Genomic DNA, 23,735 nt, shown 5'->3' with positions numbered 1-23,735 from the left:
TACTATTGAAGGTTTTGTACAAAGTTTAATAGTTTTATGAAAAGTAGTAAATGAAATGGACACAGTTATATAGATTAAAGGTGCAATCTGAATATTAGCTACTTAACATAATATATTGAAATTTGTATTTATTTGTTAAGTATTTTGTTGAATTTGGTTGATTGTTGTAACTTTAGTGACAATTCAAGGCTCCACCTTCAGTAGCTCCACATCAAAGATAAGAGTCGCATTTGGTGGAATAGTGTGTATTAATTAAGGAGAATATATGTTTTTAGTTATAGCTAAAAAGAAATACTTTAATATAGTATTAAAGGATATATTCCAGGATGTCCTCGACTACCATAGGCAAAATCAGGTGAACAGGTTAACCTAGCACGTTCACCCACACTCATTTGAGCTACTCCTTGGTCCCAACCTTCAATCACTTCTCCCTTGCCAATTTTAAATTTAAAAGGTACACCTCTATCTCTGCTGGAGTCAAATTTCGTTCCATTGCTGAGAGTACCTATTCATCATATACAAAAAGCGACAATCATTCTACTTTATTTTTCTTACAATTCATCATTTCAAAAATCACAAAACTTTTTGAAAAACCTTACCGGTATAATGAACGACTACAGTTTGCCCTGTCTTTGGATACGTTTGGCCTATAAATGAGGTTTGATATTAGCTTATACATATCGATAGATTCGTCGCAATTTTGCGAATCCATATCGAATACAGAAACAAAAATGGTAAAAAAAAGCGTAAATTTATAAATGAATTTAAAAAAATCTCATAAGGGCAATCACAAGAGACCGAGACAAAGAGCTAACGAAAATGTTAACACTTTAGATATAATTTAAATACAAGATTGAAAATCCATCAAAAGAAATAATTACCATTGCCGGGAGAGAGAACCTCTACATCCACGCCCATGATGCGTGCTTTTACTTGTAAAAGTTGATTTTCTTTAAGAGAAACTAATGGAAAATCTGTTGCTTTAGGCCAAGGGGCACGTTCTGATAATTGGAGTTTCTAAAAGAACGACAATTGTTACAAGTTTTATAAATAATGCTACTTGACTATCAGTTGCTCTCAGTATTCGACAGTATTCGAAGCACGAAAACGATAGTAATGTGGTAGTAGTATTTACCCAGCCTTCCCAGACTCTACCTACAGCCTACATACAAATGACGTGAATTGAAAAATAGGTTGAATTGTTGCTGTTCAGCGTTGCCAACTCTGCAATTTCGAATTAAACTAGAGGGTTTTTCTAGGCCGATTTACCCTATTTGAAGTTGCGATTTCATACAGGGTTTTATCCTAACAGAGAAGCATAGGAGATTCGTGTTAGTTGACTATAGAGCCGTGGAGCATGGAATCCGAGAGCCCTCATTGGTCAATTCCGTGTAGTGCCAACATAAAATAGGTCGTTGCCAACAGATTTTGTCTCTAATGCTTCTCGTAAGTGGAAATAGCAGAAATGTCAAAAAAGTGAGGTTACTAAAGGTAAAAGTAAATATTAATGAAGGGATAATAATAAAGGGTATGTGACAGTAAAAATAAATATGATGTAAAGTCAACTTTAATGTTCAATGTATTAAATAATATTGATTAAGTGTTTTTTAATGTTCAGTTATCTGTTGTAGTGAAATTAAGAGGCTTCGCTTTAGATATGAATGGAGCGAGGAACCTGAAGAAGATGATTAAAGTAAAGTTTCAAGCGATGGAACTAAGAATTTTGAAGGATATGATATTGTTACGAGACCTCAATTCCTGAACAATTTTTCATTGGTGGTAGAAAACAGTAAGTTGAACCACATAATTTAATTTGTTATATTTTGTAAGTCATAATATAATAAAATGATTGCAGGTAGACTGTAGATTATAATTCCAAGTTTTGCTAATTGCGGCAAAGGTTTTTTGATAAATGTGCAGAAGGAAGAGTGATTTCGATTGCAGCTGCAACGATGCATTACAATAGTTGCAGGGATGTATACAATTTCTATTATCACAATTAATAGTATTTATTATGTAGTTTGTTTCAACCATTAAAGAGAGGCATATTGTATTTAAAGCTACGTAAACTAATTAAGATTATAATTTTGTACATTTACTAAAACACATATTCTTTTACAGAGCCATAGCTGGAAGGTACATGAGCTTTTTATCAAGATTCTATGGATTCAGCGGCTTATGATGATTCAGTATAAGAGGTTTATACTCTGGATGTGGGATGCAACAATTTTCATGTTTGGAATACATCAATTCCTGGCTGCAGTAAACTTTGTATTGGCAATTGTGTAAGTATAATAAATATTTTGAAAAATAATTAAATATAATATTACAAAATCTCTCACTTCTCTTTACAGTTATTTTTGAGTTTTCCCTGACTTGATGAAGCACACAGGATGAAGCTAAAGAAGCTATGGTACAAGCTAGGACAGAGCAATAACATTTGTACATACAATTTCTCAATAGACGTTCCATGAAGAAGCTCTGATTTTTAGATCTGTAGGATTATTTGCCAGTATAAACTTCTACCATAATTGATTATAATTTTCATATTACATTGTACACAAGCTTACAAGATGAAATTAATTAATGTAGTTGCTCACTATCTAACTAAGATAAATGTACTTAAGAATTATAATACTATTACTGAATCAATGATTTGTCATCTGTAATTTTGATTCATCAATTTAATTTGTAAAAGATATGTTTGTAACTATATAAATAAATAATAATTTCATGAATTTAATTAAAACATTCTTTATATTATAATAGCTGTAAAACAACCGATTCATTCATAGAGGGGGGGGGGGGGGGAGTTCTCTCAAACAAAAATCCTACAATTAATTATAATAATGGGTTTTTATTTTTAAATCTTACAAAATACACACGGATATTCACTCAGAATACAATAATTACTCTATGTTTTAATTACTCATATTCATACAAGTAAATTAAGCGCATATTCTTCGTCCACGCAAAATCTCATTCCTCTCATGATTTCCATTTGCGATTTATTTCCATTTGCTCTTTTCCAAAAGTTACAGACACTCTATTGACTCACATTCAAATCAAATGATACATTTTTTTTTTTTTTTTTTTTTTTTTACGCTGGAGGGAATCCGTTGAGGACTGAGTGCAGGAGTCTTCTCTTTCCTGCTGTGCCGTCTTCGCTAGCATGTTTTCAGTCTATAAAACGAAGACTTGATCTAAGCAGAAAGAGACATACCTGCTAAACCACTCCAGCGGCATGCAAGCTCTACACAGCCATGTCGTATCACGATATTACCATGTAGGGCCGCGCCGGTCGCTATGAATCGCGCCTTCCTTTCTCAATTCTTATTCTAATCTCGATCAAAAATTTGCAATTAAAGATATTGCTCGAAGAGGCCTCCAGCAACTGCATAACAAAGCTCTATTCGCTTTTCAAAACAGTGTAATACATTCTGCAGTTCTGTGGGTGTAATACTCTCGCACAACGCAATGATGTTCTCCTTTAGCTGCTCTACGGTCTCCATCTCCATATTGTACAGCTGGTTTTTTATGATTCCCCATATTCCAAAATCTAGAGGTGCTAGATCAGGGGATCTAGGAGGCCATTCAATTGGACCATTTTTCCCAATCCATCTCCCAGGATATTTCTGGTTCAAATATTGGGTAACAACTCTAGCTGTGTGGGGTGGAGCTCCGTCTTGCTGGAATGTTATCAATTCCGCCTAAAATGTAAAATGAAGTAGCAGAATATTATTAGAAGCTTCATTCCTTAAAATAATGCGTATTTTAAGAATTTATAAAGAAAATTACATTGGTGGCCACGCTTTGGACTCTTACGTTAACTTCATCTGTTAGCATCTGCAAATACTTATTGGCGTTTAAGTTACCCTCGATGAATATCGGGCCGATTATTTTATCCCCTAAAATGCCCAGCCAAACATTAAGTTTCTGCTGGTATTGCGTATGGGATTCGATATATTCATGAGGGTTTTCTTTTGACCAGACTCTCGTATTTTGAATGTTTGGGGCGTGGACCAACACAAACGTGGATTCGTCCGAGAATAAGATATTCTTCGTAAAATTGCAGTCAAAGTCCGTTTTCTCCATTATAATTTTACAGAAAGTATGTCTCCTTTCGTAATCGGCCTCTTTCAATTCCTGGCATCGAAAAATTTTGTACGCACGAAACTTTTCTTTTTTAAGAGTCTTATGAACCGAAAAAATAGAGACTCCGGTTTCCCTACTGATGCTAGAGAGTGATTGACGGGGATTATTGGTGACCGAATCTTCTATACGGTTTTTAACACTATCAGACAATGCTCTTGCTGGTCGTTTATGCTTTACGTGGGTACGATCCAAGCAACCGGTCTCCTCAAATTTCTTAATCAATTTTATAACCATACTGCTGTTTGGTGCCGGACGGTTTGGAAATTCCCTCTGGAATAAATCTTTAATATCCCTTGAGGATCTACCACCGTAATACCACTTGACTATTTGTATTTTTTCATTTACATTCATTTTACACAACTGAAAGTTCCAATAATTTATTAATTTTATACAGAGATATAAAGAAATTCATTCATTTTTAGCTTGAACATATTGTAATCTTAATAGTGTAATACTTACATAGCAATTTTCCTAATTTTATTAATAACTATTTGACAACAATTCGGTATAACCACGAAAATGATCGAAGATAAACAAATGAAAAAACGAATCCTGCACCAAGCACACAAACACACAGAACACACACGTTTTTTCATTTGTTTATCTTCGATCATTTTCGTGGTTATACCGAATTGTTGTCAAATAGTTATTAATAAAATTAGGAAAATTGCTATGTAAGTATTACACTATTAAGATTACAATATGTTCAAGCTAAAAATGAATGAATTTCTTTATATCTCTGTATAAAATTAATAAATTATTGGAACTTTCAGTTGTGTAAAATGAATGTAAATGAAAAAATACAAATAGTCAAGTGGTATTACGGTGGTAGATCCTCAAGGGATATTAAAGATTTATTCCAGAGGGAATTTCCAAACCGTCCGGCACCAAACAGCAGTATGGTTATAAAATTGATTAAGAAATTTGAGGAGACCGGTTGCTTGGATCGTACCCACGTAAAGCATAAACGACCAGCAAGAGCATTGTCTGATAGTGTTAAAAACCGTATAGAAGATTCGGTCACCAATAATCCCCGTCAATCACTCTCTAGCATCAGTAGGGAAACCGGAGTCTCTATTTTTTCGGTTCATAAGACTCTTAAAAAAGAAAAGTTTCGTGCGTACAAAATTTTTCGATGCCAGGAATTGAAAGAGGCCGATTACGAAAGGAGACATACTTTCTGTAAAATTATAATGGAGAAAACGGACTTTGACTGCAATTTTACGAAGAATATCTTATTCTCGGACGAATCCACGTTTGTGTTGGTCCACGCCCCAAACATTCAAAATACGAGAGTCTGGTCAAAAGAAAACCCTCATGAATATATCGAATCCCATACGCAATACCAGCAGAAACTTAATGTTTGGCTGGGCATTTTAGGGGATAAAATAATCGGCCCGATATTCATCGAGGGTAACTTAAACGCCAATAAGTATTTGCAGATGCTAACAGATGAAGTTAACGTAAGAGTCCAAAGCGTGGCCACCAATGTAATTTTCTTTATAAATTCTTAAAATACGCATTATTTTAAGGAATGAAGCTTCTAATAATATTCTGCTACTTCATTTTACATTTTAGGCGGAATTGATAACATTCCAGCAAGACGGAGCTCCACCCCACACAGCTAGAGTTGTTACCCAATATTTGAACCAGAAATATCCTGGGAGATGGATTGGGAAAAATGGTCCAATTGAATGGCCTCCTAGATCCCCTGATCTAGCACCTCTAGATTTTGGAATATGGGGAATCATAAAAAACCAGCTGTACAATATGGAGATGGAGACCGTAGAGCAGCTAAAGGAGAACATCATTGCGTTGTGCGAGAGTATTACACCCACAGAACTGCAGAATGTATTACACTGTTTTGAAAAGCGAATAGAGCTTTGTTATGCAGTTGCTGGAGGCCTCTTCGAGCAATATCTTTAATTGCAAATTTTTGATCGAGATTAGAATAAGAATTGAGAAAGGAAGGCGCGATTCATAGCGACCGGCGCGGCCCTACATGGTAATATCGTGATACGACATGGCTGTGTAGAGCTTGCATGCCGCTGGAGTGGTTTAGCAGGTATGTCTCTTTCTGCTTAGATCAAGTCTTCGTTTTATAGACTGAAAACATGCTAGCGAAGACGGCACAGCAGGAAAGAGAAGACTCCTGCACTCAGTCCTCAACGGATTCCCTCCAGCGTAAAAAAAAAAAAAAAAAAAAAAAATGTATCATTTGATTTGAATGTGAGTCAATAGAGTGTCTGTAACTTTTGGAAAAGAGCAAATGGAAATAAATCGCAAATGGAAATCATGAGAGGAATGAGATTTTGCGTGGACGAAGAATATGCGCTTAATTTACTTGTATGAATATGAGTAATTAAAACATAGAGTAATTATTGTATTCTGAGTGAATATCCGTGTGTATTTTGTAAGATTTAAAAATAAAAACCCATTATTATAATTAATTGTAGGATTTTTGTTTGAGAGAACTCCCCCCCCCCCCCCTCTATGAATGAATCGGTTGTTTTACAGCTATTATAATATAAAGAATGTTTTAATTAAATTCATGAAATTATTATTTATTTATATAGTTACAAACATATCTTTTACAAATTAAATTGATGAATCAAAATTACAGATGACAAATCATTGATTCAGTAATAGTATTATAATTCTTAAGTACATTTATCTTAGTTAGATAGTGAGCAACTACATTAATTAATTTCATCTTGTAAGCTTGTGTACAATGTAATATGAAAATTATAATCAATTATGGTAGAAGTTTATACTGGCAAATAATCCTACAGATCTAAAAATCAGAGCTTCTTCATGGAACGTCTATTGAGAAATTGTATGTACAAATGTTATTGCTCTGTCCTAGCTTGTACCATAGCTTCTTTAGCTTCATCCTGTGTGCTTCATCAAGTCAGGGAAAACTCAAAAATAACTGTAAAGAGAAGTGAGAGATTTTGTAATATTATATTTAATTATTTTTCAAAATATTTATTATACTTACACAATTGCCAATACAAAGTTTACTGCAGCCAGGAATTGATGTATTCCAAACATGAAAATTGTTGCATCCCACATCCAGAGTATAAACCTCTTATACTGAATCATCATAAGCCGCTGAATCCATAGAATCTTGATAAAAAGCTCATGTACCTTCCAGCTATGGCTCTGTAAAAGAATATGTGTTTTAGTAAATGTACAAAATTATAATCTTAATTAGTTTACGTAGCTTTAAATACAATATGCCTCTCTTTAATGGTTGAAACAAACTACATAATAAATACTATTAATTGTGATAATAGAAATTGTATACATCCCTGCAACTATTGTAATGCATCGTTGCAGCTGCAATCGAAATCACTCTTCCTTCTGCACATTTATCAAAAAACCTTTGCCGCAATTAGCAAAACTTGGAATTATAATCTACAGTCTACCTGCAATCATTTTATTATATTATGACTTACAAAATATAACAAATTAAATTATGTGGTTCAACTTACTGTTTTCTACCACCAATGAAAAATTGTTCAGGAATTGAGGTCTCGTAACAATATCATATCCTTCAAAATTCTTAGTTCCATCGCTTGAAACTTTACTTTAATCATCTTCTTCAGGTTCCTCGCTCCATTCATATCTAAAGCGAAGCCTCTTAATTTCACTACAACAGATAACTGAACATTAAAAAACACTTAATCAATATTATTTAATACATTGAACATTAAAGTTGACTTTACATCATATTTATTTTTACTGTCACATACCCTTTATTATTATCCCTTCATTAATATTTACTTTTACCTTTAGTAACCTCACTTTTTTGACATTTCTGCTATTTCCACTTACGAGAAGCATTAGAGACAAAATCTGTTGGCAACGACCTATTTTATGTTGGCACTACACGGAATTGACCAATGAGGGCTCTCGGATTCCATGCTCCACGGCTCTATAGTCAACTAACACGAATCTCCTATGCTTCTCTGTTAGGATAAAACCCGTATGCTCTCTAGTCGCTCTCTATAGAGGGCATTGGCTGCGTTTCAAAACTTTAGCGCTACGGTAGCGCTAGGTAAGATACGTGTCATGATTGGTCAAATTGATTCAACTGACCAATCATGATATAGCGCTACCTTAGCGCTTAAAATTTGAAACGCAACCATTGTTTCCACCAGTGGACATTTTTGAGAGAAAAAAGGAAAGTGAGGAAACATGCGCGTTCGTTTAGGGCCAACCGCCAACGGTACAGTCGGAAATTCAATGCTAACAACTTAAAAAATAGAAGTTAAAAAATCAGTTTTCATGCCGGGCAGTTGAAAAGTTAAATGATCTGAATAAAGGTTGGAGTAATTATTTCAAGATGACTTATTTTCAAGAATAACTGCTCTTTATCTGGTGCGAAAACTGCTTTTTTAACTCCAATTTTTTAAGTTGCTAGCATTGAATTTCCGACTGTACAGTAATCGCCAGGTATGGCTTTCCCATAATTTTTCGATGCTTTTAGGAATCGCATTAAAAAGACCAGCGCTTTTACTTCGCGCACCTAACTCACTCGCTTGCTTCGTTCGTATGTATATACTACAACTATAAATTGAATCGTGTGTGCTTTCAGCTATAGTGTATAGTAATCATTTTCCATGTTAAATTACAGAGTGAAGCTAGCTGAACCACACACGATTCAATTTTCCACTGAATTCCCACTGTGCACTACATACACCATAGGAAATTGATTCGGCGACCTTTCAGTTAACTTCACTTCGTACTTTCTCTACGAATTTCAAAGACGGCGATAAATTTTCCACAGTGTCTATACACTATTAAAAAAACTTATAAAAAACTTCGTCTGAGCTCGGTAAATTTTGTTATACACGTCAGATGTAAGCGGGAACTATAAATAGTATAAATGCAGACATTTGTTTAACAGAACATCATTTATTATAACAACGCAGATGTTTTAAAATATTTATTAACTACATTTTTTTATTGTAAATTAATTGCAAAACAGCATATATAATGACGATATTCACTTACAAAAGAATTATTTTTAAACGGCACTACGCGACACGAATTTTTTAAATGTCACTACACGGCGTGGAATTTTTAAACGTGCATTCATTTTAGAATAAGATCGTCTAATGTATAACAAATATTATTTTATTAAACTGTAGTGAGTTCATTTTATAGTTCATTTAACTTCAAAATAAAATGATGAGAATTATGGGTTAAGAGAGTCCTTGAGTCTTCTACTTTTAATCGTGCAAGCACTAAACACGCACACGCGTGTGCTGCACACTGACAATTTTTACGAGTTTTCTAATTATTATACTTCTTTTACAAATGAAAGCTTTTATTTTCATCACATACAGTATTCCATTAAATTATTGTATTATATAAAATCAATAATAATGAATGAAAATTTACTTAAAATTAATTAAACTATAACAAAATAATTTATTTTAATTAAATTTACATAGATTTATTAAAGAGCGGTAAAATTTTATTAACATAATAATAAAATAGCACGTATTTGATGAAAATAAAACACTACATTATTTTTAATCGCGACTAATGCGAAATAAATGTCAGTGATTATAAAAAGAAACAGCGCGATTTACTGACAACTCATACGCGGAAATTTGATAGATAAACTGAAACTCGCGCTTCAAAAAAATACCATCCGGGACAGGTACTACTCGTTAAGATTCTTTTTCACTGGCTTTTAAAAGGCTAAATTTGCCATATGATATAAAATTGTTAACATTGCAATGTATTAGCATAAGTATTTTCGAACAAATAGTCAATCCGTGCTTGGCAAAATAATCATTTTAAAAGTTGGTGAAAGAGATCCTACTCATACCGATAGCAATCGCAACTGATTTGCGGAATATCTCAAATTGCAACCAATCAGGTGCGATTGCTAATTAACCCGCCCACAATAAGCGATACCAGTTCCGCATAGCCCTCTCGCGTAGCGGGTACATCAACTCAGTTATCCATTATCCGCGTACCGGTCGTCAGTGGATCCCGCGTTGTAGTTTTTCGTAACCACTGAGTACTGACATTTAGTTTAAATTAGTCGCGATTAAAAATAATTTAATGTTTTATTTTCATCACATATGAGCTATTTATTTTATAATATTAATAAAATTGTGCCGCGTTTTATAAAATTTAAATAAATTTAATTAGCTTTTATTATTTTTATACAAACAATTTAAATTTATTTAAGATTTTATTAATTATTATTAATTTCTAAATAAATTTAAAATTCTGGTTAAAATTTTTTAATAGTGTTGTGCAATTATAAGTATTCGGCATTGGTGACCATAAATTGTTTAAAAATTAAACTTAACTTTTCTATATAATTTCCGCATATTTAATTATGTCAAGAGGGAAATTTAAGTAATGCAGTTGGGATATTTTAATAGAATATATATTAATGAATGCAGTGTGTGATGAAAATAAAAGCTTTTATCTGTGTGTAATTCGCGTAATAAATAGAAAATTTGTGACTACAGTCAGTGCGGAGCGTGTCTATTGTGTATGTGTGTGTGAGTGCTGCAGCGAATAAAGACAGAAGCCTCAAAGACTGTTAAAGCCTGCCAGTTTTACTTTAAATATATTAAAGTTAAATAAATTAAAATTAACTCTATAAAATTACATGCAATAATTTATTTCTGTTACGGTTAGCGACTTCACTAAAGAGTGAGAGAGCGCGTTTAAAAATTTCACGTCGAGGAGTGTCGTTTGAAAAATCCGAGTCTCGTAGTTTCAGTCGATAAGTGCTCGTCGTGGAGTGCGGATTTCCAGAGTAGTATACCTTAAAATAAAACTCGCGTCACGAAATGCCGTTTGAAAAATCCGAGTTTCGAAGTGTCAATGGATAAGTGTTCGTCGCGCAGTGCGGTTCTCCCGCGTAGTGTACGTTTAAAAGAAATCGCGTAGCGCACTGCTACTTTAAAAATCCGAGTCTGTAGTGTCAGTCGTGAACTGCTCGTCGCGTAGTGCGGTTGTCCCGGTAGTGTACGTTAAAAAGAAATCGCGTCGCGTAGTGCTGATTTAAAAATCAGAATCTGTAGTGATAGTCGTGAACTGCTCATCGCGTAGTGCGGTTCTCCCGCGTAGTGTACGTTTAAATGAAATCGCGTAGCGCACTGCTACTTTAAAAATCCGAGTCTGTAGTGTCAGTCGTGAACTGCTCGTCGCGTAGTGCGGTTCTCCTGCGTAGTGTACGTTAAAAAGAAATCGCGTAGCGCACTGCTGATTTAAAAATCAGAATTTGTAATGACAGTTGTGAACTGCTCGTCGCGTAGTGCGGTTCTTCTGCGTAGTGTACGTTAAAAAGAAATCGCGTAGCGCACAGCTGCTTTAAAAATCCGAGTCTGTAGTGTCAGTCGTGAACTGCTCGTCGCGTAGTGCGGCTGTCCCGGTAGTGTACGTTAAAAAGAAATCGCGTAGCGCACTGCTGATTTAAATATACGAGTCTCGAAGTGTCAGTTGTGAAGTGCTCGTCGTGTAGTGCGGTTCTCTCGCGTAGTGTTCGTTAAAAAGAAATCTCGTAGCGCACTGCTGATTTAAGAATCCGAGTCTGTAGTGTCAGTCGTGAGCTGCTCGTCGCGTAGTGCGGTTCTCCCGCGTAGTGTACGTTTAAAGGAAATCGCGTAGCGCACTGCTACTTTAAAAATACGAGTCTCGAAGTGTCAGTTGTGAAGTGCTCATCGCGTAGTGCGGTTCTCTCGCGTAGTGTTCGTTAAAAAGAAATCGCGTAGCGCACAGCTGCTTTAAAAATCCGAGTCTGTAGTGTCAGTCGTGAACTGCTCGTCGCGTAGTGCGGTTGTCCCGGTAGTGTACGTTAAAAAGAAATCGCGTCGCGTAGTGCTGATTTAAAAATCAGAATCTGTAGTGATAGTCGCGAACTGCTCATCGCGTAGTGCGGTTCTCCCGCGTAGTGTACGTTTAAATGAAATAGCGTAGCGCACTGCTAATTTAAAAATCCGAGTCTGTAGTGTCAGTCGTGAACTGCTCGTCGCGTAGTGCGGTTCTCCTGCGTAGTTTACGTTAAAAAGAAATCGCGTAGCGCACTGCTGATTTAAAAATCAGAATTTGTAATGACAGTTGTGAACTGCTCGTCGCGTAGTGCGGTTCTCCTGCGTAGTGTACGTTAAAAAGAAATCGCGTAGCGCACAGCTGCTTTAAAAATCCGAGTCTGTAGTGTCAGTCGTGAACTGCTCGTCGCGTAGTGCGGTTGTCCCGGTAGTGTACGTTAAAAAGATATCGCGTAGCGCACTGCTGATTTAAAAATCCGAGTCTGTAGTGTCAGTCGTGAACTGCTCGTCGCGTAGTGCGGTTCTCCTGCGTAGTGTACGTTAAAAAGAAATCGCGTAGCGCAATGCTGATTTAAAAATCAGAATTTGTAATGACAGTTGTGAACTGCTCGTCGCGTAGTGCGGTTCTCCTGCGTAGTGTACGTTAAAAAGAAATCGCGTAGCGCACAGCTGCTTTAAAAATCCGAGTCTGAAGTGTCAGTCGTGAGCTGCTCGTCGCGTAGTGCGGTTCTCCCGCGTAGTGTACGTTTAAAGGAAATCGCGTAGCGTAATGCTACTTTAAAAATACGAGTCTCGAAGTGTCAGTTGTGAAGTGCTCGTCGCGTAGTGCGGTTCTCTCGCGTAGTGTACGTTAAAAAGAAATCGCGTAGCGCACAGCTGCTTTAAAAATCCGAGTCTGTAGTGTCAGTCGTGAACTGCTCGTCGCGTAGTGCGGTTGTTCCGGTAGTGTTCGTTAAAAAGAAATCGCGTAGCGCACTGCTGATTTAAATATACGAGTCTCGAAGTGTCAGTTGTGAAGTGCTCGTCGCGTAGTGCGGTTATCTCGCGTAGTGTTCGTTAAAAAGAAATCTCGTAGCGCACAGCTGCTTTAAAAATCCAAGTCTCGAAGTGTCAGTTGTGAAGTGCTCGTCGCGTAGTGCGGTTCTCTCGCGTAGCGTTCGTTAAAAAGAAATCTCGTAGCGCACTGCTGATTTAAAAATCAGAATTTGTAATGACAGTTGTGAACTGCTCGTCGCGTAGTGCGGTTCTCCTGCGTAGTGTACGTTAAAAAGAAATCGCGTAGCGCACAGCTGCTTTAAAAATCCGAGTCTGTAGTGTCAGTCGTGAACTGCTCGTCGCGTAGTGCGGTTGTCCCGGTAGTGTACGTTAAAAAGATATCGCGTAGCGCACTGCTGATTTAAAAATCCGAGTCTGTAGTGTCAGTCGTGAACTGCTCGTCGCGTAGTGCGGTTCTCCTGCGTAGTGTACGTTAAAAAGAAATCGCGTAGCGCAATGCTGATTTAAAAATCAGAATTTGTAATGACAGTTGTGAACTGCTCGTCGCGTAGTGCGGTTCTCCTGCGTAGTGTACGTTAAAAAGAAATCGCGTAGCGCACAGCTGCTTTAAAAATCCGAGTCTGAAGTGTCAGTCGTGAGCTGCTCGTCGCGTAGTGCGGTTCTCCCGCGTAGTGTACGTTTAAAGGAAATCGCGTAGCGTAATGCTACTTTAAAAATACGAGTCTCGAAGTGTCAGTTGTGAAGTGCTCGTCGCGTAGTGCGGTTCTCTCGCGTAGTGTACGTTAAAAAGAAATCGCGTAGCGCACAGCTGCTTTAAAAATCCGAGTCTGTAGTGTCAGTCGTGAACTGCTCGTCGCGTAGTGCGGTTGTCCCGGTAGTGTTCGTTAAAAAGAAATCGCGTAGCGCACTGCTGATTTAAATATACGAGTCTCGAAGTGTCAGTTGTGAAGTGCTCGTCGCGTAGTGCGGTTCTCTCGCGTAGTGTTCGTTAAAAAGAAATCTCGTAGCGCACAGCTGCTTTAAAAGTCCAAGTCTCGAAGTGTCAGTTGTGAAGTGCTCGTCGCGTAGTGCGGTTCTCTCGCGTAGCGTTCGTTAAAAAGAAATCTCGTAGCGCACTGCTGATTTAAGAATCCGAGTCTGTAGTGTCAGTCGTGAGCTGCTCGTCGCGTAGTGCGGTTCTCCCGCATAGTGTACGTTTAAAGGAAATCGCGTAGCGCACTGCTACTTTAAAAATACGAGTCTCGAAGTGTCAGTTGTGAAGTGCTCGTCGTGTAGTGTTCGTTAAAAAGAAATCGCGTAGCGCACATATACTTTAAAAATCCGAGTCTGTAGTGTCAGTCATGAACTGCTCGTCGCGTAGTGCGGTTCTCCCGCGTAGTGTACGTTTAAAAGCAATCGCGTAGCGCACTGCTACTTTAAAAATCCGAGTCTGTAGTGTCAGTCGTGAACTGCTCGTCGCGTATTGCAGTTGTCCCGGTAGTGTACGTTAAAAAGAAATCGCGTCGCGTAGTGCCTTTTGAATAATCCGAGTTTCGTAGTGTCAGTCGATAAGTGTTTGTCGCGGAGTGCGGTTGTCCCGCATAGTACACGTTAAAAAAAATCGCATCGCGCACTGCTGATTTAAAAATCAGAATCTGTAGTGATAGTCGTGAACTGTTCGTCGCGTAGTGCGGTTCTTCCGCGTAGTGTTCGTTAAAAAGAAATCTCGTAGCGCACAGCTGCTTTAAAAATCCAAGTCTCGAAGTGTCAGTTGTGAAGTGCTCGTCGCGTAGTGCGGTTCTCTCGCGTAGTGTTCGTTAAAAAGAAATCTCGTAGCGCACTGCTGATTTAAGAATCCGAGTCTGTAGTGTCAGTCGTGAGCTGCTCGTCGCGTAGTGCGGTTCTCCCGCGTAGTGTACGTTTAAAGGAAATCGCGTAGCGCACTGCTACTTAAAAAATACGAGTCTCGAAGTGTCAGTTGTGAAGTGCTCGTCGCGTAGTGCGGTTCTCTCGCGTAGTGTTCGTTAAAAAGAAATCGCGTGCGTTTAAAAATCCGAGTCTGTAGTGTCAGTCGTGAACTGCTCGTCGCGTAGTGCGGTTGTCCCGGTAGTGTTCGTTAAAAAGAAATCGCGTAGCGCACTGCTGATTTAAATATACGAGTCTCGAAGTGTCAGTTGTGAAGTGCTCGTCGCGTAGTGCGGTTCTCTCGCGTAGTGTTCGTTAAAAAGAAATCTCGTAGCGCACAGCTGCTTTAAAAGTCCAAGTCTCGAAGTGTCAGTTGTGAAGTGCTCGTCGCGTAGTGCGGTTCTCTCGCGTAGCGTTCGTTAAAAAGAAATCTCGTAGCGCACTGCTGATTTAAGAATCCGAGTCTGTAGTGTCAGTCGTGAGCTGCTCGTCGCGTAGTGCGGTTCTCCCGCGTAGTGTACGTTTAAAGGAAATCGCGTAGCGCACTGCTACTTTAAAAATACGAGTCTCGAAGTGTCAGTTGTGAAGTGCTCGTCGTGTAGTGTTCGTTAAAAAGAAATCGCGTAGCGCACATATACTTTAAAAATCCGAGTCTGTAGTGTCAGTCATGAACTGCTCGTCGCGTAGTGCGGTTCTCCCGCGTAGTGTACGTTTAAAAGCAATCGCGTAGCGCACTGCTACTTTAAAAATCCGAGTCTGTAGTGTCAGTCGTGAACTGCTCGTCGCGTATTGCAGTTGTCCCGGTAGTGTACGTTAAAAAGAAATCGCGTCGCGTAGTGCCTTTTGAATAATCCGAGTTTCGTAGTGTCAATCGATAAGTGTTTGTCGCGTAGTGCAGTTCTCCTGCGTAGTGTACGTTAAAAAGAAATCGCGCAGTGCACTGCTGATTTAAAAATCAGAATTTGTAATGACCTTTGTGAACTGCACGTCGCGTAGTGCGGTTCTCCTGCGTAGTGTACGTTAAAAAGAAATCGCGTAGCGCACAGCTGCTTTAAAAATCCGAGTCTGTAGTGTCAGTAGTGAACTGCTCGTCGCGTAGTGCGGTTGTCCCGGTAGTGTTCGTTAAAAAGAAATCGCGTAGCGCACTGCTACTTTAAAAATCCGAGTCTGTAGTGTCAGTTGTGAAGTGCTCGTCGCGTAGTGCGGTTCTCCTGCGTAGTGTACGTTAAAAAGAAATCGCGTCGCGTAGTGCCTTTTGAATAATCCGAGTCTCGTAGTGTCAGTCGTGAAGTGCTCGTCGCGTAGTGCGGTTGTCGCGAGAAGTATACCTTAAAAAGAATTCGCGCAGTGCCGTTTAAAAATAATTTTTTCGCGAGTGCATAACGTCAGCGTCGTCATCTCCATCGTCATCATAAACGCCATTATCATCGCCATCAACATCACGATTCCCATCTTCGGTATTATCGCAGAATATGTATGAATTATGGCTGGGAATTCGCTGAATGAGTGAGTCCCACGGGTAAAACCGTGGAAATTTTTTTTATTAACTAAAGAATGACCAAAAACCTATCAGTAGGTTACAGTTGGCCATTCTTCGGTTAAAATCATTTTTTGTTTTGTTTTTAATGTTTTTCAGATCCTCCGTATCGTCTATTTCTATTTTGCGCGTATTTTCTGTTTTTCATTAGGTTTAGATTGGCGTTATATGTAGGCTCTTTAGCTTTGTGAATTAGATAGTCATTATAGTTTTCGATATTAGGTGGGGTATCATTTTCAGGTTTCTTAATTCCTTTTAAAATAAAGGGAATCACCTCAACTTCATTTTCCACGGAGATTCTATCTTCCCACATGTCCAGTTCAACTAATAAAGGCACATCTTAATTGAATTTGAATTAACGTTCACTCTCTCGAGAGAAAGATGCATCTCAATTAATAACTAGAATCAAATACCATTTTTTTTAATAATCGTATGTTTTTGGTAGAATCTTCGTATTAAATACCATTTTTGCCAGTTCTTGAAATTCCAAATTATAAAATGAAATATGGAAATATTTTGTTTGAAAAACCTTCCATATTTCAGGTTAAATACTCGTTTTTTCAAATTTTATTAACATTTCTTATTTTCAGGTGGAGAGGAAGAGGACTATTCCTAGTGGCAAAACTGTCCAATATCGATATATATTCGATATGGAATTTATACCAACCCTGTACCCTTTTCTCCATCAGTTGGAGAAAGACAAACCATTATTTGGAGTCAAACCGTCATCAGAGGAGGACGTACTAACAAATATCCTAATTATTTTTCTACTTTTCATACTTGCTTAATTTTTTTAAGTTTTAAGAGGGACAAGTATAGGGCAAGGCTGTCAACGAGTAAGGCTTAATTACCTGTCCGTTTACTTAAGTCCACATTTATTTAAATAATTTCAAGGATAGATAAATTTAATCTTATTATTTTCATTCATTGTTAATTCAAGTACAGGTGTTTATTGAGAAGTGGACTCTCGAGTGTCAACTGGCTCGGGCTGATCCTCCTTCAGTGACTATCAACCCTTACTTACTTTGTCCTTGTGGACTCTCGACGTTGGCTCATTAAGTTCACCTAATAGGGGTCCATCTTTATTGATGTGTAAATCGTTTCCTCGACGTAGTAGTTCTTCGTGTGACAACTCGGATCCACACCAAGGGACAAAGAATGTAAGGGTAATTAGTCACTGAGGAGAGTATCAGTCATGATCTGGTTGACCTTTGTGTGAATTAACATTCACGCTCGAGAGGAGGAAGCTTCTCAACTAACCGCTGTAAAGAAGTAACAATTTCGTTAGCTTCTCTGTTCATTCACTTTTTGTAGCATGCTTTATTAATTTATATCTTTGTCTGTCCTTGAAATTCCCAATTAGAATCTGAAATGTGGAAATATTTTCCTTGAAAATCCTTCCACATTTCCGGTTGAATACTCGTTTTTTCAATTTTATTTTTGTTTTCTTTCTGTTTCAGTTGGAGCGGGAGAGAGCCATGGATTGTGACCGCATTTTCCCAATATCGACATAAATCCAACACTAATCATGCGTTATTGTCATCCTGGGTTGGACCAAGTCAAACCCTCACTTGGAATCGGGACATCATCGGGAGAGGACGTACTGGCAAATAATTTATTTTTTTATTTCTCATACTTGTTTAATTTATTTTATGTTTTAGGAAGGACTCTTGTAGGGCAAGGCTGTCAACGAGTAGGGCTTAATTACCAGTCCGTTTACTTAAGTCCACATTTATTTAAATAATTTCAAGGATAGATAAATTTAATCTTATTATTTTCATTCATTGTTAATTCAAGTACAGGTGTTTATTGAGAAGTGGACTCTCGAGTGTCAACTGGCTCGGGCTGATCCTCCTTCAGCGACTATCAACCCTTACTTACTTTGTCCTTGTGGACTCTCGACGTTGGCTCATTAAGTTCACCTAATAGGGGTCCATCTTTATTGATGTGTAAATCGTTTCCTCGACGTAGTAGTTCTTCGTGTGACAACTCGGATCCACACCAAGGGACAAAGAATGTAAGGGTAATTAGTCACTGAGGAGAGTATCAGTCATGATCTGGTTGACCTTTGTGTGAATTAACATTCACGCTCGAGAGGAGGAAGCTTTTCAATTAACAGCTAGAAAGAAGTAACAATTTAGTTAGTTTCTCTATTCATTCACTTTTTGTAGCATGCTTTATTAATTTATATCTTTGTCTGTCCTTGAAATTCACAATTAGAATCTGAAATGTGGAAATATTTTCCTTGAAAATCCTTCCACATTTCGGGTTGAATTCTCGTTTTTTTCCAAATTTATTCTAATTTTTTTGTTTGTTTCAGGTCGAGCGCTAGAGGACCATGGATAGTGACCCCGTATCCAATAACGATATACCCTATAACGAATCGACACCAATCATGCGCCATTGCCACCCTGGGTTAGAGTGAGTCAAACCATCATTCGGAATCGAGCCGTCGTTGGAGGAAGACGTACAGGCAAATACATTCTTTTCTTATTTCTCATACTTGTTTAATTTATTTTATGTTTTAGGAAGGACGCTTATAGGACAAGGCTACCAAGGAGTAGGAAGTAAACACTCTCCGTTTACTTAAGTCCACATTTATTTAAATAATTTCAAGGATAGGCAAATTTACTTTTATTACTTTCATTCATTGTTAATTCAAGTACAGGTGTTTATTGAGAAGTGGACTCTCGAGTGTCAACTGGCTCGGGCTGATCCTCCTTCAGTGACTATCAACCCTTACTTACTTTGTCCTTGTGGACTCTCGATGTTGGCTCATTAAGTTCACCTAATAGGGGTCCATCTTTATTGATGTGTAAATCGTTTCCTCGACGTAGTAGTTCTTCGTGTGACAACTCGGATCCACACCAAGGGACAAAGAATGTAAGGGTAATTAGTCACTGAGGAGAGTATCAGTCATGATCTGGTTGATCTTTGTGTGAATTAACATTCACGCTCGAGAGGAGGAAGCTTTTCAATTAACCGCTGGAAAGAAGTAACAATTTCGTTAGCTTCTGTTTTCATTCACTTTTTGTAGCATGCTTGATTAATTTATATCTTTGTCTGCCCTTGAAATTTCTAATTAGAATCTGAAATGTGGGAATATTTTCCTTGAAAATTCTTCCACATTTCGGGTTGAATTCTCGTTTTTTTCCAAATTTATTCTAATTTTTTTGTTTGTTTCAGGTCGAGCGCTAGAGGACCATGGATAGTGACCCCGTATCCAATAACGATATACCCTATAACGAATCGACACCAATCATGCGCCATTGCCACCCTGGGTTAGAGTGAGTCAAACCATCATTCGGAATCGAGCCGTCGTTGGAGGAAGACGTACAGGCAAATACATTCTTTTCTTATTTCTCATACTTGTTTAATTTATTTAATGTTTTAGGAAGGACGCTTATAGGACAAGGCTACCAAGGAGTAGGAAGTAAACACTCTCCGTTTACTTAAGTCCACATTTATTTAAATAATTTCAAGGATAGGCAAATTTACTTTTATTACTTTCATTCATTGTTAATTCAAGTACAGGTGTTTATTGAGAAGTGGACTCTCGAGTGTCAACTGGCTCGGGCTGATCCTCCTTCAGTGACTATCAACCCTTACTTACTTTGTCCTTGTGGACTCTCGACGTTGGCTCATTAAGTTCACCTAATAGGGGTCCATCTTTATTGATGTGTAAATCGTTTCCTCGACGTAGTAGTTCTTCGTGTGACAACTCGGATCCACACCAAGGGACAAAGAATGTAAGGGTAATTAGTCACTGAGGAGAGTATCAGTCATGATCTGGTTGACCTTTGTGTGAATTAACATTCACGCTCGAGAGGAGGAAGCTTTTCAATTAACAGCTAGAAAGAAGTAACAATTTAGTTAGTTTCTCTATTCATTCACTTTTTGTAGCATGCTTTATTAATTTATATCTTTGTCTGTCTTTGAAATTCCTAATTAGAATCTGAAATGTGGAAATATTTTCTTTGAAAATCCTTCCACATTTCGGGTTGAATACTCGTTTTTTCAAGTATATTTTTGTTTTCTTTTTGTTTCAGGTGAGGCGGCGCCGCCTCCCTCCCCGACGGTGTGCCACCTTGTCGTGGTGGGGGGGCTCACTTCTACAAGATCCCTTCCGATTTTTAAATGATTCGAATTAATTTTCTGATCTTTGGGAATCTTGTAGAAGTGCCAAGAGCACACCACACCTTAACGGGAATCCGAATACCGACATTACATAGCGAAAACTATTTCGCATGCAACGTCGTCATTTATTGACGGATTGTAAAGTTATTACAGGTTTTTGGAAATGCCAGAAGCTTATCTACTAAGTTACGTTAGGAAAATTAACAAAAAATGAAAAAAATTTTTTGTTTAAATAAATATATTAACATTATTGAGAAACAACATTTAAATCGCAAAATCCCCCAACGTACTTTACTAGATAATGTTCATACGTTTCCAAAAAGTCCACAAAAATGCAAATCTGTCAAGAAATGACGATGCTGCATGCAAAATAAATAATGGAAGAATTTCGTGTTCGGGAAGTCGCCAACACGAAATTCTTCCATTATTTATTTTGCATGCAGCATCGTCATTTCTTGACAGATTTGCATTTTTGTGGACTTTTTGGAAACGTATGAACATTATCTAGTAAAGTACGTTGGGGGATTTTGCGATTTAAATGTTGTTTCTCAATAATGTTAATATATTTATTTAAACAAAAAATTTTTTTCATTTTTTGTTAATTTTCCTAACGTAACTTAGTAGATAAGCTTCTGGCATTTCCAAAAACCTGTAATAACTTTACAATCCGTCAATAAATGACGACGTTGCATGCGAAATAGTTTTCGCTATGTAATGTCGGTATTCGGATTCCTGTTAATTATACTATAGTTTTCTTTCCCGGGTTGAATTATATTATTTAATTCATTACTACACTATCTGATGCCTGAGCTACATATGATTTAATTTCCCATTGTGTATATACGAGATAAGCGAGGATGAGTTATACATAGGCGCGCGTATTAGTACTACATAGTAAGAGCGCTGGTGTCTTTTTAAAGCAGTTCCTAAATGCATCGAAACATTAGAAAAAGCCATACCTGGCATTGGTTGTACCGTTGGCCCTTAGGGTGAGATTCACCAAGTCCGGCTTGGGGCTAGCCGGGCTAAACTCATACAGCTCATTTAACGGTAACTATACTACTCTAGCCCGAAAGTATACCATATTAGCCCGGCTAGCCTTCAAGCCGGACTTGGTGAATCTTAGTAATCTCACCCTTACTGACGGTTTACTGCGACTAAAACTATAATCTATGTCACGTAAAATATAGATTATCATATTAGCATGTATGGCGTCCCTGGATGCATTTAGGAACTGCGTTATAGGAATCCCTCACCATCAGTAACTCAAAACGGAAAAGAGCATTTCAGCATACATTTTTTATTGAAAAAGATTTTAAATTTTATTACTCAAAGATTTTCATTCTAAAATGTATGTTAACTCGCGTTTTTTCGCTTGAGTTATTAATGACGCGATTCCTAAATACATCAAGGGACGCCATATATGCCGGTCAGGGTACATAGTACATAAATGAAACCAGAGAGGGCATCAGCATTCGGTATTAGAGCCATCAGGTTAGCTGGCTATTTTCTGAAGTACTGGCTTTTTTAGTGTCTTTCCGGTTTGAGACGTTAACGTGGAGGGTTGTGCCAGTTAGCTTTCCTTTCTCCTTCACTTTCGGATCAGCATGACGTAAGTAATCTGCTAAAATCCAATAAATCTTTAACGAAAATTTATTTATTTTATTAAAATATCATTTTTAGTCCATTAACATAAAAGAGCCTATTGATATTTTTGTTATAAATTATTAATTTATTTAAAAATTGAGGTTAGATCACATGCTAATACATTAGGTTGTTATGAGAAGTTCGTTTTATTTATTATATTGTGTTTATTAATGAAAATTTTGTAAAGACATCTACTGGTGTTAATATTTAAATATAACCTATGTGTTGCACAGGTCCAAAGTATCGCGTGATACGCTTTACGAATGCGTGAATGGCGTCATCAACAACTCTCAAGAGAAGAAGAGGAAATTTCTAGAGACTGTTGAACTTCAAATAGGATTGAAGAACTATGATCCACAAAAGGACAAACGTTTCTCGGGGACCGTCAAGTATGTTTCTACCTGATTTTGAGAGTTCTTTTCGGTTATTCAATAATAGTTTACCATGTGCTATACTTTTACTTATGCCCGAAAAGATCGGCTCATGAAACATCAGGAAGCTGGGCTTAACCTGGCGGACCTTTACCCAGGGTCTTAAAAAAATGGGGAGGTTTTATACCGTTATTTTATTAGGATCCTTGTGATCCTGGTGGTAAGTTAATTTACCAATTGGCACTGCTATCAATGTTCAATGATGGTATTTTGCATGTATTAACTGATCCCTTGTGGTGAAAATTTCATTCATCTCTGAGAGCATTGGATTTATGTGAAGCTATAACAGATTTCATGAGAAAAAAAAACATCCAATATAGTTTTTAATTTTCTATTCAATTTATTAGATTGAAGAACATCCCTAGACCAAAGATGCAAGTATGCGTTTTGGGAGATCAACAACATTGTGACGAAGCCAAAGCTAACAATGTACCATACATGGATGCCGAAGCTTTGAAAAAGTTGAACAAGAATAAGAAGCTGGTTAAAAAACTAGGTAATTACTTATTCATTTGATTGTAAAAATAAGATTACCTTCCTAAAAAAGCACCAGTATTATTTAATAGTGAATTTATTGGTTGTCGAATGGAAGGAGAGTAAATTCTTCACTAGGTGAGGATGAAGTGAATTTATAGCTTTGTACCTCAATCCGTGTAGAGACATTATTTACTAAAATATTAAACATGAGGAAAATGATAACAAAATTCTTATCTTTCCACAGCAAAGAAATATGATGCATTTTTGGCTAGTGAGTCTCTCATCAAGCAGATTCCACGTTTGCTAGGTCCTGGTTTAAACAAAGCTGGCAAATTCCCTGGTCTTCTTTCCCACCAGGAATCAATGATTGGAAAAATTGACGAAGTTAAAGCTACTATTAAATTCCAAATGAAGAAAGTACTTTGCTTGTCTGTTGCTGTTGGACACGTTGAAATGACTCCTGATGAATTAGTACAAAATGTACATCTTTCTATCAACTTTTTGGTCTCTCTACTGAAAAAGCATTGGCAAAATGTTCGTTCCCTTCACATCAAGTCATCCATGGGACCACCTCAAAGATTGTACTAAGAATTTAGTACTTTAGATCTTCTGTTGTAACATCAATGAAATAAAAAGAAAGCCAAAATCTTAACTTAT

General features: G+C 37.4%; 2 protein-coding genes and 2 long non-coding RNA genes across 11 annotated transcripts; 2 read left to right on the top strand and 2 right to left on the bottom strand.

Moving 5' to 3' along the window:
- Nucleotides 1-5: 5 nt before the first annotated feature.
- On the bottom strand, nt 6-1,218 carry Fkbp12 (peptidyl-prolyl cis-trans isomerase Fkbp12). Of its 2 annotated transcripts, XM_066734995.1 has the most exons (5): nt 1,136-1,218; nt 882-1,017; nt 600-647; nt 319-505; nt 6-241 (listed from the first exon to the last, which is right to left on the bottom strand). In XM_066734995.1, exons 2-5 carry the CDS (start codon nt 916-918, stop codon nt 184-186), a joined length of 330 nt encoding a protein of 109 aa, XP_066591092.1. In that variant the 5' UTR covers nt 919-1,017; nt 1,136-1,218; the 3' UTR covers nt 6-183. The 2 variants fall into 2 exon arrangements, with proteins under 2 accessions (XP_066591092.1, XP_066591091.1); XM_066734994.1 differs by lacking the exon at nt 1,136-1,218 and having other exon boundaries at nt 882-1,129.
- Nucleotides 1,219-1,369: 151 nt separating this feature from the next.
- On the top strand, nt 1,370-2,738 carry LOC136778453 (uncharacterized). Of its 4 annotated transcripts, none has more exons than XR_010823426.1 (4): nt 1,370-1,528; nt 1,632-1,789; nt 1,856-2,285; nt 2,355-2,738. It is a non-coding gene; the product is annotated as an uncharacterized lncRNA (long non-coding RNA). The 4 variants fall into 4 exon arrangements; XR_010823429.1 differs by having other exon boundaries at nt 1,384-1,491; XR_010823428.1 differs by having other exon boundaries at nt 1,430-1,555.
- Nucleotides 2,739-6,703: 3,965 nt separating this feature from the next.
- Nucleotides 6,704-8,072, bottom strand: LOC136778452 (uncharacterized). 4 transcript variants are annotated; one of them, XR_010823422.1, is made up of 4 exons: nt 7,914-8,072; nt 7,653-7,810; nt 7,157-7,586; nt 6,704-7,087 (listed from the first exon to the last, which is right to left on the bottom strand). It is a non-coding gene; the product is annotated as an uncharacterized lncRNA (long non-coding RNA). The 4 variants fall into 4 exon arrangements; XR_010823425.1 differs by having other exon boundaries at nt 7,951-8,058; XR_010823424.1 differs by having other exon boundaries at nt 7,887-8,012.
- A 13,914-nt stretch (nt 8,073-21,986) lies between these two features.
- Nucleotides 21,987-23,730, top strand: RpL10Ab (ribosomal protein L10Ab). Its single transcript, XM_066734879.1, has 4 exons — nt 21,987-22,135; nt 22,404-22,559; nt 22,949-23,097; nt 23,323-23,730. Exons 1-4 carry the CDS (start codon nt 22,131-22,133, stop codon nt 23,664-23,666), a joined length of 654 nt encoding a protein of 217 aa, XP_066590976.1. The 5' UTR covers nt 21,987-22,130; the 3' UTR covers nt 23,667-23,730.
- The last annotated feature ends 5 nt before the right edge of the window (nt 23,731-23,735 follow it).

The sequence above is a fragment of the Prorops nasuta genome, unplaced genomic scaffold (assembly GCF_024137725.1).
Source record: "Prorops nasuta isolate Cenicafe-Biocafe unplaced genomic scaffold, Cenicafe_Pnas_1.2 PNAS00014, whole genome shotgun sequence".
In the NCBI taxonomy this organism is placed as follows: Eukaryota; Metazoa; Arthropoda; class Insecta; order Hymenoptera; family Bethylidae; genus Prorops; species Prorops nasuta.
Note: the sequence above shows the minus strand (reverse complement) of the source record. Positions and strands in the feature narration are given on the sequence as shown.